The following is a 22,356-nucleotide window of genomic DNA, read 5'->3' as shown; positions in this document are numbered from 1 at the left end:
AAACACTGCATAGTTTTCTTTTCATAAATAAAATATTGATTAATCCTCATTAAATTTAGAAACGATATTCAGTCAGTTAATGATTTTCTTTTGTTCTTTGATTAAATTTAATGACAGGCGGCACGTTTATTAGACGGCTGTCTCTTTAACACCGAACACCAAAAAATCTAAAAATACTATTAAACGTGTTTTCTTTCTCATCTTTTTACGTTCACTCAAGACAAAAAACGCTGTGTTTATGATGATATGCTGACGTATTTTGTGCACACTGGTCAATAAATGTGAAAGAGAAGTCAGTTCTGGGTCGGAACAACCTTTTCTGCAGTGGAAATGCACGGAACTGTTCGAGAGTGGACACAGGTCGGGAACCTGCATCGCTCCGTGCTCACTGCACACAAACAGTGCGCAATTTATTTTCCTTCCTGCACTTAAATAGTTTTTAAAAAAATCACATTAAAATGTGAACGCGGGAATTAAGCGGAATCGAAATGCACGTATCTTATCGAATATGTCATGACTCTGGACTGTGGGTTCCCTCAGCCACCTGAGGTCGCTGTTCCCCTTGCACTGCACTCCCCTGATCGTTCACATCTGTCTTGTCATTAGCACTGATTACACTCACATCTGTTCACAATTATCTGGACTATAAGAACTCTCACTTTTCATTCCTGTTTCATGGCTGCATTGTCTTTTGTTCTGTCTGTCTGCTTTGTGTTCCTGATATCCTGGCCTTAGACCGTGTTCCCTGTTCTGTTTATTTTGTGTTCTTGTTTCTCACGTTTGTGCCGTGCTGGCCTTTTGTTTGTTTATTTTGTTATTATTTCATTAAACTACTTACCTGCATTTGGACCCAGACCTCGCCCTTATTCATCACGTGACAGAATAACCAGTTGTTGGAAATTTGGAACTGGTTCTAAAATGGAACCGGTTCTCGATACCCAACCCTACTCGTTTCTAATGCTAAATCATTAATAAATATCAAAATCTGTTAACAACAACCTGTTTTGACATTAATAACTGACAAAAACAAATCAGAAAGCTACTACTACGTTGAATCCCATCATGCACTATTTCTGGCACATTATTCTGCTTTACTCTGAAATACAAGACATTATGGAAGTTGAATGCCATTTGACGATATTTTAAATAAGTTGTTCCAGGACTGGACTGACCTCTGGAGGCATCTGTGCGAGCAGGTTGTGGTCTGCAGCAAACGTACGCAGGTTCACACACTGGCCAATGGTGGACGGCAGCGCCTCAATCTCATTGAAACTGCAGTCGAGCTCATCCAGAGTCGTGAGTCTACAGAATAACATGTCAAATGTTAAACTGTTTACAATTATTCAAACTCAACAGTCACTTACTGATGCACTAAACTAAACTCTACTGGCAGCTATTCAGATGGTTCTGTGATCAACAACCTTGATTTTTTGTTTATTATTATTGTCTTATGTCAAACTTTGTGATATTCTAGTGTGACTAGCATGCAGGCATGCTGATTAAATTCAGAAAACCAATGAAAAGACCAAGGCTGACTGAAACTGATTTTCTTTTCTGAGAAAATTATTTAGCTGTGAAACATATGGTTGTGCAATTGTTTATAAAGTTTTGCAAATATTGCAATAGTGTTGAGGAGTAACTAATTACAAATTTTGGAGGGAGCTAAACTCATGGATCTCATTCCTGGTCCTGAAGTAGATTCTTTGTGAAGGCAATTAAATCTGCTGTCTGTATTCACTGGAGTGCTTATTCTGTCCTACACTAAAATAAATCTTTTTTGATCTGCAGTATAAATTGTTGATGGAATTGGCTGACAGAGTGAACACTTTTTTATGCCAAAATGTGGCATAAAAGACGTGTGTGAGAGAGATCAAGAGACGATGCAGAGCAGGAGACATTGATAGTTGCCAAAAAGAAAACACTACAAATAACATTTGTTATGACATGATGATATGATATGATGCACTCATCTAAAATTAATTTAATTAATTTCATTATCTAAAAAAAATACAAAAAGCTCATGTAAAATAAAATGTCTTATATAACATATAACACATAAAACTTTCCCAGAAAACAAAACATCACCACAAAACAAACAAAAACACAAACAAAACATAAAACAAAAGCAACAACAAACAAAAACAAGAACAAATAAAAAACAAAAACATATACCAAAAACATGAAACAAAAACACAAACAAAAAAGACAACAAAACAAAACAACAACCAACAAAACAAAAACAAACAAAATAGGAATGGCAAACAAAAACAAATATTAAAAAAACAAAAACATGAAACAAAAACACAAACAAAAATAGACAATAAACAAAACAAAACAATGAATCAAACACATGATATAGAACAAAAAAATCAACAACCAACAAAACAAATAAAACACAAACCAACAAACAAAACAAACAAAACATGAAACACAACAAACAATAAAAAAACAACTAAACAAAAACATGAACCAAAAACATAAAACACACAAAAAACATGAATCAAACACATGAAATAACAAAACAAACAACAACACAAAAACAACAAACAAAGCATCAAATAAAAACATGAAACAAAAACCCAAACAAAAAACAAACAAAACAAAAATTAAAATGCATTAAAAACACAAAAAAACTAACAAAAATCAAAACAAAACCATGAATAAAAAACATGAAAAAAATTAAGCAACCAAATCAAAATATGAATCAAACAAACAACCAAACAAAAACTAAAAATGGCTCGCTTTGGAATTGTATTTTTTCCTGTTAGAACCTCAAAAATCATGAACTCAAGTTTCGCCAACCAAAGTACAGGAATTTTTTTCTTTTGAAAAAAAAAAAAAAGTAAATACAATATATTTATTGCGTCATTATACAGTGGGAAAATACAGCTGAATCAGCTTGATGGGAAAAGACATTGAGACTAATGAAAAATTAATCGTGCTTAATCAGTGTGCTTTACAATCCTGGCTGGGATTAAAACAGAATCCTTGCAATCACATATTCATAATCCCTCTTGGCATATTTTCTTAACCCCGGACAAGGAAATCTAATCTGACATAAGGGATAACCGGCATGTTTGGAAACAAGCTCAAAGTAATAGGTGGCTAGAATGAGGTACAACGCTTGGCTTCTTTTTTGACAGATACCAAAATCTGTTTCGCTCTTTCTCTCTCACACAAACACACACAAAGTAAAGCAATTCCTCTCGGTGAGCCCATATGGACGAGTATTTCCCTCATCCACACACCGTTACAAAGCCTTCTGTCTGTATCATGAAGTGGCTTATGGGTTTGCTCATTCCTTGACTATTTAACACAATATCAAATGGGCAAGGATTTTATTTTTTCAGTGACTTACTGACATGCATCATGTGTTTTGTGAGGTCATTTGTGACATTCAGTCCAATCAGCACAAAATTCAGTGTGAGTATACTCATGGGTGATAGAGAACTGGGTCACGGTTTAAGTGCAGTTCATCAGGTTGCTGTTTAAAAATGGAGTTCACTTACCCTCCTATCGTGTCAGGTAGGTACATGAGCTGGTTATCATCCACCTTCAGAGTGGTCAGTCTTTTCAGTGAGCCTGTAGGGAGAGAGAGACACAGAGAGAGAGAGAGTATGAGTTTGCAGAGAGAAACTGGCCGTTCCAAATCCACTTCACTCTAGACAATGAGGCCATTAATCTCGTCCATCTTGAAGAAAGAATTTATTAGAAATTGATTCACAGACTAATCACTTGCATATTCAGCATTTGCACAGATAGGGTGCAAAAATAAACTTAAACTTTTCCTCCCTCAAATTATTGTCAGTGAAAGGGGACGCATGACTCTCAAAAAATATTGATAGTCAGCCTTAGCATGCCAAAGTATTATAAGACCTGTATTATTTTCTATTTGATATTCATTTTGCAACCCTGTTACCAAAATTTGGGATGTCTTATGTTTAATACCTTGATTAAATAAACATTACTGAACAGATAACTTTGCTATATCATTGTTTATTTATTCATTCATTCATTTAAAAAATATATAGAGTCAATGCATAGCAGGGTTGAAAATTTGATCCATTTACAAGGAGATAGTTAGTTTAAATTAAATGTTGGTTTGTAGTCAGAGGTAGACTGGCTTCCGTAAATTAAAGAAATATTGTATTAATATGAAGTTTGATAAAAAAAAATTTAATTACAGGGTTGAAATGTTGAGCTCAACTAATGCAGTCAGCACTGCAATGAATGATATTTCCTGCCATACTGTAGAAAAGGTCCAAATGATGCTATTTCTTGGGTGTTATGATTTTTAAATTTTATTTAATTTTATTATTTTTTATTTTATTTTATTATATGTAGTGAAAATATGCATTAACAGGGTTGAACACAAAATTCGTAAGTGACAGCTAAATGATGTTACTTCTTGGGTGCCAGGATTTGTTATTTTATTTTATTTTATTTTAATTTAATTATGTTCAATTTAAATATTTTTAAATTTATTTTGTAAAAATATGCAGTAACAGGGTTCAAATTGTAATACAAAAATTGTAAGTAACAGCTAAATGTTGTTGCTTCTTGGGTGCCAAAATTTGTTGTTTTATTTTATTATTTTTATTTGTGAAAATATGCAGTAACAGGGTTGAACACAAAAATTATAAGTGACAGCCAAATCAAGCTACTCCTTGGGTGCCAAGATTTGTTATTTTATTTTTGTTTAATTTTATTATTTTAATTAAATTTTATTTATTTAGTGAAAATACGCAGTAACAGGGTTGAATACAAAAATTATAAGTGACAGCTAAATGAGGTAACTTCTTGGGTGCCATGATTTTTTATTTTATCTTTATTTCATTTTAATTACTTTTATTTTATATTAATTTCACTAATTTAGTAAAAATATGCATTAACAGGATGAAATACAAAAATATAAGTGACAGCTAAATGATGTTGCTTCTTGGCTGCCATGATTTTTCATTTTATTTAATTTTTATTTTATTTTTTCATGTCATTTATTTAGTGAAAATATGCAGTAACAGGGTTGAGCACAAAAAAAAAACAAATTTAAATGACAGCTAAATGATTCTGTGTCATTAATTTTTATTTTATTATTTAATTTAATTTATTTAGTGAAAATATACAGTAACAGGGTTGACTACAAAAATAAGCTAAATGGTACGTTATTGGTAATCAAAATTAAGTAAATAACAACAATTACTTAAAACCCCTTCTGGCCATGATGAAATGTACCAATTAGACATACAATATCAAAATTCTGAGGTTTAATTATGATGCTAATTAATTGATAGAGTCGAGACGGTCAAAACAGCTTAGATTTATAAAGGTGGTGGTCAGATTACAAACACTTGGTAGTGTTTTGTATACAGTATGTAAATCTAACCCTAAAGTGCAAAAAATAAATAAAAAAATGGTCATGGGCCACTAAAGTGTACTGGAATCATGGAAAGCTCTTGCAATGAAAGATAAAAACTCTGCTTTTTGTTCAAGCTGAGCACCTCTGTGAAAAAGGGTGAAAACCCTTTCTCTGAGCTCTAAACTGGATTTCATTAAGTGTTGAGCTGGGAGGTATTATTTCACAGCGAGCCTCAAGGGCAGTGTGACTTGGCCACTTCAACTGGCCCGCTCATTAGTTGCAGTCCGACTGGGTCATTCATTAGGTAATGAGATTGTATTACTGCTTTACCCATAATCCTCTTGTTCGTTTTGCACATCTAACCTGTTCATTTGTTTCAAAGCAGATTAGAGTCAAGGCTCTTAGGAGGATATGCAGGACATACCAAAATACATCTGATCGCTTTTAAGAAAAAAATGCACAACAAATACTAATCATTAAGCACATCTTGGCATTCTGATCTGTGTTTTACCTATAGACCCTGGCAGCTGCGTCAAAGCATTGTTGGACAGCAGTAGATCCTGCAGGTTTTCACAGCCAGATATCTGCTCATCAACTATCTCCAAATTGTTTTTGGACACGTCCAGGTAGCAGAGCTGCTTCAGGGCCCCGATCATCTGCACACACATGAATCTCTCCATTATTTATAAACAAATGACTCATATTTTCATGAGTTTTTGACAGAAGTTTGTGTAATTGATATGTTGTTTTTTTACAGGAAAAAAAATGCACAAAAGCAGTGAAGAAGCGGAAACGGGTGATTTGAAGAGATAGAGGGATACGGTTGAGAAAGCGGTCAAGTTAGATGAGTGAAGCCGAGCGTGAACTGACTCAATCCATTTCTCATGCTTGAAGGCAGATTGTGGGCTTGTCCTGCTCTCAAACACACACCATCCTTCTGTAGCTCCTTTCCAAGAACAGACTGAGAGCACTTAGAAATCCATCTAGACTAGTAATGAGATCGTCAACAACGATGTTGTGTTACCACAAACCTTTTCCACCCAGATAAGAGTGCCAAAGATAGGGCTCAGATTTCTAGCACAGGTCCAGTACAAAACGGGTTTTTTTTGGCCATTTTATTGATAGAAAAAGTAGATAGACTAGAGAAGGGATGAGGATAAATAACTATAATCATTTATGAAGGACATTCAGTCAGTTTTGATTTGATGTTGACTTTAAATGGACAGTTAAAATTAAAAGCCAAAATTAAAAAAAATTGCTTTTAATTTACTCACACATCCTAGATGTAGATACATTTTTAGCTGAAACCAAGGTCCCTGGTGACTCATAAAAAGCAAGTCAGTGGCTACTGTCACTTTAAGTGTGAAAAAGCGCATATCAGGCAACACAAAATTAATACCTGTGGCTCCTGATGATATATTGAGGTCTTATGAAGCGAGATGATGAGTATGTGCAAAAAAACTGGACGTTATTTACTACATTATAAGTACCTGTAATTTGATGTTGATTCTAAATGGATAGTTCAGCAAAAAAAATTCTGTTCATTTTTTGAAGTCCTAAACTGAATCAAATGATTTGCGATATGTGACCCTGGACCACAAAACCAGTCATAAGGTTAAATTTTACAAAACTGAGATATATACATCATTTGAAAGCTCAATAAATAAGCTTTCTGTTGATGTATGGTTTGTTAGGATAGGACAATATTTGGCCGAGATACATCTATTTGAAAATTAGGAATCTGAGGGTGCAAAAAATCTAAATACTGAGAAAATCACCTTTAAAGTTGTCCAAATTAGGTTCTTAACAATGCATATTACTAATCAAAAATGACATTTTGATATATTTATAGTAGGAATTTTACAAAAAATCTTCATAGACATGATCTTTACTTAATTTCCTAATGATTTTTGGCATAAAAGAAAAATCTAAAATTTTGACCCATGCAATGTATTTTTGGCTATTGCTACAAATATACCCCAGCGACTTAAGACTGGTTTTGTGGTCCAGGGTCACATTTGCGATTTGAAGTCCCGTTTTGAATCAAATGATTCACAATACGCAATTTGAAGTCCCGATCTGAATCAAATGATTTGCGATATGCGATTTGAAGTCCCGATCTGAATCGAATGATTCACAATACGCAATTTGAAGTCCCGATCTGAATCAAATGATTTGGGATACACGATTTGAAGTCCCGATCTGAATCAAATGATTTGGGATACACGATTTGAAGTCCCGATCTGAATCAAATGATTTGCGATATGCGATTTGAAGTCCCGATCTGAATCGAATGATTCACAATACGCAATTTGAAGTCCCGATCTGAATCAAATGATTCACAATACGCGATTTGAAGTCCCGATCTAAATCAAATGATTTGGGATACACGATTTGAAGTCCCGATCTGAATCAAATGATTCACAATACGCGATTTGAAGTCCCGATCTGAATCAAATGATTTGGGATACACGATTTGAAGTCCCGATCTGAATCAAATGATTCACAATACGCGATTTGAAGTCCCGATCTAAATCAAATGATTTGGGATACACGATTTGAAGTCCCGATCTGAATCAAATGATTCACAATACGCGATTTGAAGTCCCGATCTGAATCAAATGATTTGGGATACACGATTTGAAGTCCCGATCTGAATCAAATGATTTGGGATACACGATTTGAAGTCCCGATCTGAATCAAATGATTTGGGATACACGATTTGAAGTCCCGATATGAATCAAATGATTCATAATACGCGATTTGAAGTCCCGATCTGAATCAAATGATTCACAATACGCGATTTGAAGTCCCGATCTGAATCAAATGATTTGGGATACACGATTTGAAGTCCCGATCTGAATCAAATGATTTGGGATACACGATTTGAAGTCCCGATATGAATCAAATGATTCATAATACGCGATTTGAAGTCCCGATCTGAATCAAATGATTTGGGATACACGATTTGAAGTCCCGATCTGAATCAAATGATTTGGGATACACGATTTGAAGTCCCGATCTGAATCAAATGATTCACAATACGCAATTTGAAGTCCCAATCTGAATCAAATGATTTGGGTTACACGATTTGAAGTCCCAATCTGAATCAAATGATTTGGAATACACGATTTGAAGTCCCAATCTGAATCGAATGATTCACAATACGCAATTTGAAGTCCCAATCTGAATCAAATGATTTGGGATACGCAATTTGAAGTCCCAATCTGAATCAAATGATTTGGGTTACACGATTTGAAGTCCCGATCTGAATCAAATGATTTGGGATACACGATTTGAAGTCCCAATCTGAATCGAATGATTCACAATACGCAATTTGAAGTCCCAATCTGAATCAAATGATTTGGGTTACACGATTTGAAGTCCCGATCTGAATCAAATGATTTGGAATACACGATTTGAAGTCCCAATCTGAATCAAATGATTCACAATACGCAATTTGAAGTCCCAATCTGAATCAAATGATTTGGGTTACACGATTTGAAGTCCCGATCTGAATCAAATGATTTGGGATACACGATTTGAAGTCCCAATCTGAATCGAATGATTCACAATACGCAATTTGAAGTCCCAATCTGAATCAAATGATTCACAATACGCAATTTGAAGTCCCGATCTGAATCAAATGATTTGGGATACACGATTTGAAGTCCCGATCTGAATCGAATGATTCACAATACGCAATTTGAAGTCCCGATCTGAATCAAATGATTTGTGATACACGATTTGAAGTCCCGATCTGAATCGAATGATTCACAATACGCAATTTGAAGTCCCGATCTGAATCAAATGATTTGGGATACACGATTTGAAGTCCCAATCTGAATCAAATGATTTGGGATACACGATTTGAAGTCCCGATCTGAATCAAATGATTCACAATACGCGATTTGAAGTCCCGATCTGAATCAAATGATTTGCGATATGCGATTTGAAGTCCCGATCTGAATCAAATGATTTGGGATACACGATTTGAAGTCCCGATCTGAATCAAATGATTTGGGATACACGATTTGAAGTCCCGATCTGAATCAAATGATTTGGGATACACGATTTGAAGTCCCGATCTGAATCAAATGATTTGGGATACACGATTTGAAGTCCCGATCTGAATCAAATGATTTGGGATACACGATTTGAAGTCCCGATATGAATCAAATGATTCATAATACGCGATTTGAAGTCCCGATCTGAATCAAATGATTCACAATACGCGATTTGAAGTCCCGATCTGAATCAAATGATTTGGGATACACGATTTGAAGTCCCGATCTGAATCAAATGATTTGCGATATGCGATTTGAAGTCCCGATCTGAATCAAATGATTTGGGATACACGATTTGAAGTCCCGATCTGAATCAAATGATTTGGGATACACGATTTGAAGTCCCGATCTGAATCAAATGATTTGGGATACACGATTTGAAGTCCCGATCTGAATCAAATGATTTGGGATACACGATTTGAAGTCCCGATCTGAATCAAATGATTTGGGATACACGATTTGAAGTCCCGATATGAATCAAATGATTCATAATACGCGATTTGAAGTCCCGATCTGAATCAAATGATTCACAATACGCGATTTGAAGTCCCGATCTGAATCAAATGATTTGGGATACACGATTTGAAGTCCCGATCTGAATCAAATGATTTGGGATACACGATTTGAAGTCCCGATATGAATCAAATGATTCATAATACGCGATTTGAAGTCCCGATCTGAATCAAATGATTTGGGATACACGATTTGAAGTCCCGATCTGAATCAAATGATTTGGGATACACGATTTGAAGTCCCGATCTGAATCAAATGATTTGGGATACACGATTTGAAGTCCCGATCTGAATCAAATGATTCACAATACGCAATTTGAAGTCCCAATCTGAATCAAATGATTTGGGTTACACGATTTGAAGTCCCAATCTGAATCAAATGATTTGGAATACACGATTTGAAGTCCCAATCTGAATCGAATGATTCACAATACGCAATTTGAAGTCCCAATCTGAATCAAATGATTCACAATACGCAATTTGAAGTCCCGATCTGAATCAAATGATTTGTGATACACGATTTGAAGTCCCGATCTGAATCGAATGATTCACAATACGCAATTTGAAGTCCCGATCTGAATCAAATGATTTGGGATACACGATTTGAAGTCCCAATCTGAATCAAATGATTTGGGATACACGATTTGAAGTCCCGATCTGAATCAAATGATTTGGGATACGCAATTTGAAGTCCCAATCTGAATCAAATGATTTGGGATACACGATTTGAAGTCCCGATCTGAATCAAATGATTTGCGATATGCGATTTGAAGTCCCGATCTGAATCGAATGATTCACAATACGCAATTTGAAGTCCCGATCTGAATCAAATGATTCACAATACGCGATTTGAAGTCCCGATCTGAATCAAATGATTCACAATACGCGATTTGAAGTCCCGATCTGAATCAAATGATTCACAATACGCGATTTGAAGTCCCAATCTGAATCAAATGATTTGCGATATGCGATTTGAAGTCCCGATCTGAATCAAATGATTTGGGATACACGATTTGAAGTCCCGATCTGAATCGAATGATTCACAATACGCAAATTGAAGTCCCGATCTGAATCAAATGATTTGGGATACACGATTTGAAGTCCTGATCTGAATCAAATGATTCACTATACGCGATTTGAAGTCCCGATCTGAATCAAATGATTTGCGATATGCGATTTGAAGTCCCGATCTGAATCAAATGATTTGGGATACACGATTTGAAGTCCCGATCTGAATCGAATGATTCACAATACGCAAATTGAAGTCCTGATCTGAATCAAATGATTTGCAATCCAGTTGGATCGCTTAGAAACAGTAAATAAGTTTGCTACGCAATGGTTTAACCAATTCAGAGTTTCGAAAAGCTAATTTTCATCAGCTTTTTAAAATCATCACAAGTGAGGTCGTAATTCAAAAAATTTATTTGATCTGGTTTTTGCTAGGGAATCTAAATATGAATGATTGAGTTTGGTTCCAACATAAATGACTCACTCGGTTCATCTGTTCCTCCTTTCACGACACCGTCAGTACTACTACTGGTTTCGATCACTTGCATTGTATGAATCACAAAGGATCACTGTTTCAGCTAAAAATCTACTTTACTGTAAAGACTAAAAGTCACCTACATCCTGAAAGGCCTGAGGATGAGTACATTTTTTGGGTGAACTATCCCTTTAAGTGAGCATGAGTATACTGCACTGGACAAAGGAATCTTGAACTTCAGATGCACTTGGGTGACGACCAATTGGAAGCAATCTGTCTTAACTGCAATCAGCGCCCGTGCGCGACTTTGTGACAAACCCTGCTGCTGATTAATCACCGCCAGCGAGAGCCGCTCTCCTGGGTGGGGCGTAAGAAGCTTAATCAAAAGCACTAATAACCAGAGCGAAATTGAATTTGCAAAAAGGGAGAAACATATGGCCGTTTGGCCTTGTGCAAGGACATGCCATCAGTAAGCTGGTCTCTGCGGTCAGAGAGGGAAGGAGGTCAGGGTGCCGCCCTGATATCCGGGCCATTTGGAGGTCAGTATTAGAGGACGTGTTCAAAAGGATGTTCTGAAAACTCCTAATCCGAATCCTGCCAGCGAAGCCCACAATTACTGCCAGTCTGCTCTCAGCGGCAAGCTAATGCCTTAATTACGACCTATTTAAAAAGAGCTGACAGTCTGAGGAGAAGTTGAGGGATCCTGAAGGAATGTTTAGGAAGTAGGTTTTCACCAGTTGTTATGGATGTCGGCTTGTCTTAACTAAATTATTTCAATTACCTGTGACAAACAGCAGCTACCCAGTAGGGAAATCTCATTTCTCATTCATGAAACATCAGCAGAAAAGTCTTGTGTAAAACTTTCATAAAACAATTCAGCCTTGATGCAAGAAATGCAAGCATTTCAGATTATACAAATGATTATTATAGAAATTATTTATTCAGTAAAGCTTTACAATAAGGTGTAATTTATTAAATAACATGACTAGGGGTGGCACGGTACATGAAAAACAACCGAACCGTTCGGTTCGCTTGTCTCGGTTCGGTGCGTGTGTGCGTCGCACGGTTCAACGGTTCAACGCATGAGCAATGTAGCCTCGTGAGTGTCCTTTTTGCGCAAAATAAAGAGGTGTGTGTAGACATACAGACAATAAAAGTGGAGTGCTGCAGGTTACGGCTAGTGGCAAGTGGGAGAGATAAGTAAGGCTGCCCGGAGTTGGAGGAGGCGCCAGCTATGATAAGCTGTTCATCCAACTTGGCTGTGCTTTCAATTTTATTAAAGGAAAGGATGAAGCTGATTGGTTGGTTCATGTCACATGGTCTGCGGTGAGCTTGCGGAATTTTGAAAAGTTGAAATGTTTTTATCTCGATGCGGCACGTACGCGCCTGGGAAAAACGAGCGTGTCGCACCGCGTCGCTTCCATTACGAGCGCGCATACCGCGCGTCTACATTTGAAATAACGAACTTGAGTGCACAAAAGAGGCTTCATGTGAACGGCCCCTTAGCCAGGTCAGGTGTGTGGGAACATTTTGGATTTCATGATTTCATCTTAATTTGTCCGTTCATCTGAGAAGACATCACGCCAGTGTGTTGGTAGACATGCAAGTTAATTCTTCAGTTCAATCTTTATGTGCTAAAAAGGCACACAAATTCCTGTAGAGATACACATTGTCCTGTTTTTGCCAAATAAAAGAAAAGCATGTCATCAATGTCTTCTCTATTGCTGTATCAAATCTCCCCTAGCTTTCCTCAGAGATGGTCTCAATAATGTGCTTAAAGTCAAGTCCAATTCAGTTTGTGCATGATTACATGATATAACTTTTTTTTTTTAATAATGTATCCTAAATTGTGGATAATCAAGCTACATTTCATATGCCAAAGTAAACTTTTGGAGTGTTAAAGATTAAAATGAAAAATAAAAACAAGAACCGTACAGAACCGAAAACCGTTATACGAACCGAACAGTGGGTTTTGTGAACCGTGCCAACCCCTAAACATGACTTAACAATGAACAATACATTTTTTACACGGTTTTCTATTAAAATCTCTGTTAACGTTAGTTAATAGTCGTTCATTGTTTGTTCATGTTAGCTCACAGTGCATTAAACTAATGTTAACAAACAACTTTTGATTTAATAATGCATTAGTACATGCTGAAATTAATATTAACTAAGATTAAATTAAAATGCTATAGAAGTATCTTTCTTCTTAGTTCATGTTAAATAAATGGAACTTCGATGAGCATAAGAGACTTATTAAAAAAAAAAAACATAAAAAATCTTACTGATCCCAAACTTTTGAATGGCAGTGTATATAACTTATTCATGATGCACTTTTTTTTTAATAATAAACTAAAATAAAAAGGTAAGAAAAGCACTAAGCATGAGCGCAGGACTCACCCCCGGTAAAAACGTCAGCTTATTTCCATCCATCCACAGCTCTCTGATTCCTGTAAGCTGCTCCAACACTTCAGGCTGGAGAGAAAGAAGGCGAAATTCAATTTCACATCGTCAGCGAGAGGAAATCCGCCACTACTTTCAATGAATAGCATTAGAGGAGAAAATGCATATTAGGTGCAGTCTCACAGAGAAGGACTCAATGAGCGCATCAATACATCTGACACCTGGCTGCACTGAGCGCTGGAAGGAAAACGCAGACTGCAGTAATGCATGCGACACCTGAAAGACAGGCAGGTGCTACTCACCACTTCAGTGAACTCATTACTGCCCAGATCCAAGCGCTCCAGCTGTGTGAGCTTATGCATGCTCCTGTAGAAACACACACACACACACACACACACACACACACACACACACACACACACACTATTAACCATGGATTAAGCACATTTAATCTTTGCACATAAATCTGAACACTCATTGTTTTGTTTTGTTTTTTTGCAGGAAAACGTCAGACAGGCTGGTCATAACCACAGTTTTTCTTTTGAAGACTGCGCACAATGACTCCCCACGGCAAATAAACGGCCCACAAAGACATTTATTGAACAAGCAGTTACTGCTAATCCACTTTTTATTGGCAGTTTCAGAGCAATGTTAAACTCCAAACCCCCAGTTTCACATAAAAGCAGAGCCTGAACTAAAAAAATATATATTCTCCAAGATCATAAATGAATATGATACTGTAAATTTAAAACTCTCTATTTAAAAATCTATTACTAATTATAAATCAGTAAGCATTGGACTGGTATGTTTGTTTCTGAAATGGTTTTATTTTATTTTTAGCTTTTTTGTGACTTGTATTGATAGAGATGTTAGAGAGAGAATGGGAAATGGGAATAGGATTTGGAAATGGCATTAGCTGAACCAATTTTCTGAAACATCTCGCACGATAAGGTCATTAAATAATTGTGCTTCGGGAAAATATCATCCAGTCACATAACACTTGATATGACAGTGATGTGGAAATGAACTCTGGAAACAAGAAAACAAACAAGCAATACATGAATAAAATGAAAAATAAATACAATTATAAATAAGTAAACAAATAAATAGGATATTGGATACATCTTAAAACACTGGGGGGAAAAAAATACAAAAAAAGCAAGAAAGAAATAAAGGGAATTTTGAATATATATTTTAAAATACGGAGGGGGGGGGGGGGTAAAAATATAAAGAAATTAATAAATAAAGAGAAAAAAAGAAAAGCAAGCAGGAAAGCAAGAAATAAAGGGGATTTTGAATATATATCTTAAAATACTGGCAATAAATACAAATAAAATAAATGGGATTTTGCCTATATCTTATAAATATAAATATAAATAGGATTTTGGATATATCCTAAAAAAAATAACAAATTGGATTCTGGATATATCTTAAAATACTGAATGAATTAATGAATGAATGAATAAATAAAAATAAATAAATAAATAAATAAATGGAGTTTGTATACATCTTAAAATATTGAAAAAATAAATAAATAAATAAATAAAAGGATTTTGGATATCTTAAACTACTTAAATTAAATAAATAATGAAAATAAAATGAAAAACAAACAAATAAAGAGGTTTGGGATATATCTTAAAATACTAAAAAGTAAAATACTGGAAAAATAAAGGATTTTGGATATAGCTTAAATACTGAGAAAAAATACTGCAAAAAGTTACATTAAATAAACAAATAAAATAAAAGGGATTTTGGATACATCTTAAAATGCTGAATGAATGAACAACAGGTTTTTGGATATATATTAAAATACTGAAAAAAGTTACATACATTTTTGGATATATCTTAAAATAAAATAAATAAATAGGATTCTGGATATATCTTAAAATACTGAATGAATAAATAAATGAATAAATAAATAAATGGGATTTTGTACACATCTTACAATATTGAATAAAAAAATAAAATAAATAAGCAAGAGGATTATGGATATCTTAAACTACTTAAATAAATAAATAAAATAATAATAACAAAATAAATAAATAAATAAAGGATTTTGGATATAGCTTTAAAAAAGAGAAAAAAATACTGCAAAAAGTTAATAAACAAACAAATGGGATGCGGGATATATTTTAAAATACTGAATGAATGAATAAATAAACAAATAAATAATTGGGATTTTTGAGATATCTTATAATTTTGAATAAAAAAATAAAATACTGAAAAATAAAACAAACAAATAAAAAATTTATAAATAAATACAGGGATTTGGGATATCTTAACTGCTGAAAAAAAAACCACTGAAAATTAAATGAAAAACAAACAAATAATAAGGGTTTGGGATATATCTTTAAAAAAATGAAATACTGAAAAAAAAATAACTCAATGAATGAACAAATAACAAGATTTTGGATATATCTTAAAACACTTACAAATATATATTGCAAAAAAAATAAAATAAAGAAATGCACTAATAATTAAGTTTATTGCAAGTGCACATTTGTTAACATTACTTATTTTTACAAAGCTGTCACCTTGATTTACTGTCACTTTGAATGCTTTACAATGCTTTTATTTGGTATCCAAATGGGTCTTTTTATCATGGAATGATAATCCAGCATCAGACTTTGTGCATCTTTTCAATCTTTATAACACTTTTTCTTGTTCCAGTCGGGTAGGTGTGCTTGAGGGCAGGGTGTGTTTCAAACCGCTGCTGACGTGGACCTGGACACAGATCAACAGCCTGCGGCCGTATCGTATCCGTGGAAAAGCTTGAAGAGTAAATCAAAGTCGCAATGACATATGGTTCTGGGAACTGTATTAACAAATGGTTATAAACTGAAAGCAAACTAAATGTTCTATTGAAAAACACGCTGGTTGCTGGCTTAGAGGATCGTAAGAGGGATTCATTCATCCCGGGTTTGGAGGCAGGGCTGTGTGAAGAAGCATGCAACAAGTCAGCCGGCCAAAAAACTCACTGACCCCCAGAGTGCTGAGCAATCCACAGCTCATTAGAAACACAGACACACACTTCGTGAGAACCAACTTCACAATGAACATCCGAGAGGACTGAAACGGCTGAAAATGGGAAATCCTGCTGTACTTCCTGATCCAAAAGCAAAACAGTTGCATAGGTTTTCTAGGAGGTTGCACTTTACCAAATCAAAAATTATATATGGGTCAATTATGTGACGCATACGTTTTCTTTGAATTTTGAATTTTTTCAGTTAAACATTGGTTTAAATGCATAAAAAGATGCCATATATTCACTTTGACTTTTTGAAAAACATTAGTTGACTGTAATTTTTTTTTAATCAAAATATCATGGGGTGCAACAGTCTGGTTACGATTTTTGCGTTTTGTAATCCTGTATAAAATTGTGAAGCATTTGTATTTATATTTCCATCAGAATATACAGACAAACTTTGTCCAAAGATGTCCATTTTATGAAATATCATGTGGTGCGACCATCGAGAAACTATTATTTTGGGACTTTTATGTTAAAATCTATTCATCAAGCAGGTTTATAACTCTTTTAAATCTGGAAAAAAATACCTTTTAACGGCTGGTACGTAGTTACCACATTTAGATATCATGTGGTATGACCTCCAAACTATGAATATTAAATTATTTCTACAAGTATTTATTTTTTAAATATAAATGTCATAGTGACATTTTGTGGGAAACTGGCTTTGTAAATTTAGACTGAATTTAAAACACCATGCGGTGCGACCAAATATCATGTGGTGCAACCATCAAGAAACTACCATTTTGGAACTTTTATGTTGAAGTCCATTCAAAGATAGATGGTTACATCATATAACAATTTGCCAAGGACCCATCAAGCAGGTTTCTAATTCCATTTTAAATCTGGAAAAAAATAACCTTTTTAAGGGTTGGTATGTAGTAACCACATTTAGATATCATGTGGTATGGTAAGATGTGGTATGTGGAAGTTAAAATCAGGTTATTTCTACAAGTATTTAACTAGCTTGTTTTGTTCAGGTGGCCAATTCTGTGCTTGTAAATTTTGACTGAATTTAAAACATCATGTGGTGCGACCATGAAAAAAACTACCATTTTAGGACCCTTCAAAGATAGATGGTTGCAACATATATCAATTTGCCAAAGATCTTTGAAGATGAATATCATGTGTGTCAAAATATCATGTGGTGCGACCGTCCAGCCATAACTTCTGTTTTGGAAACATCTTTAAAATGACTATATTTGGCATGATTTCCAAAGTTAAATGGCTGGTATGTAGTTACCACATTTTGATATCATGTGGTATGACCCTTAAAACAACAATGAATATTAAGTTATTTTATTAATATTAAGTATTTATTTTTTATGTGGACAATTCTGTGCTTGTAAATTTTGACAGATTTTATCATGTGGTGCGACCACAGTATTTTCCATTATATATATATATGTCCCAGATTGGCAGTTTTATGCTTTTATATTCAATTGATGGTTTATATACATATATACTTTATTTTAGAATATTTTTTGCAGTTTGGGTCATTTCAGACGGTTTATGCTTAATCTTTGTACAATATGAGCAAAAAAGCTTGTTAATTCTGACCTTACAGTCAAGCACAAACTACTTTTGGTATGAAACAAAATGTTAAGCATGTAAAGGAGATTAATTCATTTTAATATTAATCATGGTCGCACCACATGAAATTTTTCAAGGTCACAGCAAATTCATCTAGATCAAAAAATAAACATTAAAATCACTGTCAAAAATGCTTATATGGCACCATGGCCTTGTGGTTCATTCATGTGCTCTGAAACGGAGTCATTCTGCTCTGGCAGCTTTTGTTGAAAACTCTTAGTGCCGTAATGAGTTGTTTTGATCCTGCATACTTACTGTAACCCGACAAACAGACGACTGGACTGTGTGTTGAACAATGAAGCAGAGGCCGGCATGGAGATGGTGTTTTTCTCACACACAAAACCAAAAAACTAACCCGCATATGCTGCAATATTGGCTCCGGAGCCAGAAACGATTATAAAACCTGTCACAGCATGTCACTTTAGAGCCTCTTACGTAAGGCTGAACAATATGATGCCACACGGAGACAGAAAGAGAGACGTTTGTCTGTTTTTATAATGCGATAATCAGACAGGGCGCAGCAGCACGGATCATCTTTTTTAATATTTTAGTAATTCAGATGAATCCCAGAAGGGCACTTACTTTGGCAACATCTTTAACTGGTTCTCCCGCAGTTCCAGGATCTGCAGTTTGGTTAGTCTGAGAGAAAGAGAGAGAAATGTAAATAGAAATATAAATCTTTTATAAATATAATTTATATAAAAATACATACATTTAAAAATAATAATAATAATAATATACAAACATTTTAGATATTGTAAAACACTACAAGAAATTTTAATGAGTAACTAATAAGTGATTTTAGATATATCTCAAAATACAGATTAAAAAAAATATATATACACATACATACATACATATAAATATATAAAAATAAATAAATAAATGGTAATTTAGAGATGAAAGAGATAATTTTGAAAATATCTTAAAATACTGATTTTTTTAAATAAATAAATTAATTAAAATAAATAAATAAGAGGTTATTTTGGATACATCTTAAAATACTAAAAAAACTAAAATATTTGGAAAAAAATAAAAAATAAATAAATAAATAAATAAATAAATAAATAAATAAGAGGGGATTTAGGATATATATTTTAAAATACTTGGGGGAAAAAATAAATAAATAAACGAGGGGATTTTAGATTTTTTTTTTTACATAAATAAAGAGGGGATTTTATCTCAAAATAAGGAAAAATAAATAAATAAATAAAATATGAATAAATGAATTTGGACTTTGGATATATCTTTTAAAATATTGAAAAAAATTTAATATTTGAAAAATATAAATAAATAAATAAATAAATAAGAGGAGATTTTAGATTTAAAAATTTAGTATTTTAAAATATATCTTTTTAAAATACTGGGGGGAAAATAAAATATTGGAAAAAATAAATAAATACATAAATAAATAAGAGGGGATTTAGGATATAACTTTTAAAATACATAAATAAGAGGAAAATACTAATCAATCAATCAATAAGAAAGAGGGGATTTTGAATACATCTTAAAATATGTAAGAATAAATGGTAACACTTTACAATAAGGTTCATTAGTTAAACATTAGTTAATGTATTAACTAACATAAACTAACCATGAGCAACACATTTGTTACTGTATTTACTAATCTTTATTAACATTAGCTAACGGAAATACAGTTGTTCATTGTTTGTTCATGTTAGTTCACACTGCATTAACTAATGTTAACAAAATTTTAATAATGTATTAGTAAATGTTGAAATTAACATTAACACAGATTAATAAATGCTGTATAAGTGCAGTTCATTATTAGTTCATGTTAACTAATGTGGTTAACTAATGTTAACTAATGAACCTTATTTTAAAGTGTTACCGAATAAATAAATAAATAAGAGGTGATTTTTGGATATGCATTTTAAAATACTTAAAATGCATTTTTAAAATACTTTAAAAATTGAAGAAAAAAATTTAAATAAGGGGGATTTTAGATCTATCTTAAAATACTGACAAATAAGCAAATAAACAAACAAACAAATTAATTAATAAATAATAGGGGATATTAAATATATCTCAAATTAAAAAAATGATAAATAGATGGATCTATCTTACAGTACTGAACGAACGAATGAATGACTGAACGAATGACCGAATGAATGAATGAATGAATGAATCAATTAATTAATAAATAAAGGGGGATTTTGGATATATCTTATCTTTTAAAATACTGAAAAAAATAGGTCAAGCGTGCCTGAATACTAAATCATTTCCACTGGTTTTAAATGCAACGCAAATGTTAATAATGATTTCCAAATGTAACAGCAAGATGAACAAACATTTAGGTGTTTTTCTAGAATAAAGGTGCTAATTTGAATGTCCTATAACTGGTCTTCTGGCTTACATATTAAAAATACACTGTCCTCTTTTTAGTATTCAGCAGAATTACGCAAATTCCTGTCCTCAGGTGACCTTACGGCACGAAACAGGAACTGAGCTGCATGTTGCGTGTTCATTTGAAGTCTATTTCAGGCTGTGTGTGCATGTTTATATGTCAAAAGTACTGCTGCACGACCTTTCGCAGGAACTGCATTGCAATTTCATAGGAACACACATTCACTGAGCTCCAGGAAACGCCAGGAGCTGCTTTCGGAGGAAATTTTGCACGTGTACAACTCGCATAAATCAATAAGCTTGATGGATGCAAGTTAAACCTGTTTTGCGTGTGCTTGGAAAACACTTTCAGTCTGTGGGAGAACAGTTTTGTCCGTTTATATTTTAATGGAGTACATACTTTGGCCAGTGTTGAATCTAGATGCTGTCTGATGTGAAACAGGAGCTTGGATTATCTTGTTCTGTCTAGGACTCTGTGTACATGACTGTAAGTCTGTGTGTGACTGACCTGCCAAAGCTGGCCGGTAGAAACTCTAGGAAGGCGTCGTTCAGGTAGAGCTGGGACAGGCTGAGGAGCTGCGTGAAGCCTTCTGGGAGTCTGCGGAGACAGCAGAGTGTTTCATTACATCACAGACTGAACGCAGACACTGTTCTTCTCTGCTAGATGTGGACTTACTTTGATATTGGGTTCACACTCGCTTCTACGATGGCCAGGACTTTGCAGTTCTTGATATTTTCAGGAAACTCCTGGATGCCTGAAATTTTAAACAAACAAGAGTAATTCAATTATTAATTGCTGGTTCTGTTTTCTCGTGTCTTTGTGCCTAGGGTTTAGAAAACACTTATAATGAACAAACTCTACAACATTGAGTTCTGTTAACACATCCTGACTGACTGCAGACAACAAATATACAAACACGTTTAAATATTTAATTAAAGAAAAGATCCTGAGAACTTACTATTGTTTTGCTATATTTCTAAATCTGTTGGGAATTCTAGTCACAGATTTGTCTAGAAATAATACAATATATAAATAAATAAAAATAAAAATATTAAATTTATATAGAAATATATAAATGTATAAAATATTTATAAACTGACTACAACAAAGATAAGTGTTTTGCAAAGATTAACCACAATTAATTACATCCAAAAATAAAGTTTCCGTTTACATAGTATGTGTGTACTGTATATTTATAATGTGTATATATATATATATATATATATATATATATAAATACACATTTGCATGTATATATTTAAGAAAAATGTTATGTTTATATATTAAATATATTTATATATAATATTAATTATAGCTATAAAATATATACATGTACATACATGTAAATATTTTCAAAATATAAATATACATTTTATTTTAAATACGATTAATTGTGATTAATCGTTGCACAGCACTAACTAAGATTGATTAATGCTGCAAAAAAATAAAATAAAATGTCAAACATGCCTGAATAGTAAATTATTTCCACTGGAAATAATATTTTGTGATTTTTTTTTTTTTTTTGGTTCAAAATGGACAAACAGGAGGT

The 22,356-nt window shown here is 33.6% G+C and overlaps 1 protein-coding gene across 1 annotated transcript in view; it reads right to left on the bottom strand.

Annotated features, from left to right (window-relative positions):
- erbin (erbb2 interacting protein) overlaps positions 1-22,356 on the bottom strand; it is a 131,603-nt gene that overhangs the window by 36,107 nt on the left and 73,140 nt on the right. The window contains exons 4-11 of the mRNA XM_073829313.1: positions 21,483-21,561; positions 21,315-21,404; positions 19,022-19,078; positions 14,124-14,187; positions 13,819-13,893; positions 5,868-6,012; positions 3,510-3,582; positions 1,173-1,302 (exon numbers count right to left, since the gene is read on the bottom strand). Coding sequence (XP_073685414.1) covers positions 1,173-1,302; positions 3,510-3,582; positions 5,868-6,012; positions 13,819-13,893; positions 14,124-14,187; positions 19,022-19,078; positions 21,315-21,404; positions 21,483-21,561 — 713 coding nt within the window. The remainder of the gene's footprint in view (positions 1-1,172; positions 1,303-3,509; positions 3,583-5,867; positions 6,013-13,818; positions 13,894-14,123; positions 14,188-19,021; positions 19,079-21,314; positions 21,405-21,482; positions 21,562-22,356) is intronic.

The sequence above is a fragment of the Garra rufa genome, chromosome 23 (assembly GCF_049309525.1).
Source record: "Garra rufa chromosome 23, GarRuf1.0, whole genome shotgun sequence".
NCBI classification, from domain to species: Eukaryota; Metazoa; Chordata; class Actinopteri; order Cypriniformes; family Cyprinidae; genus Garra; species Garra rufa.
This window is presented reverse-complemented; position numbering and strand designations above follow the sequence as displayed.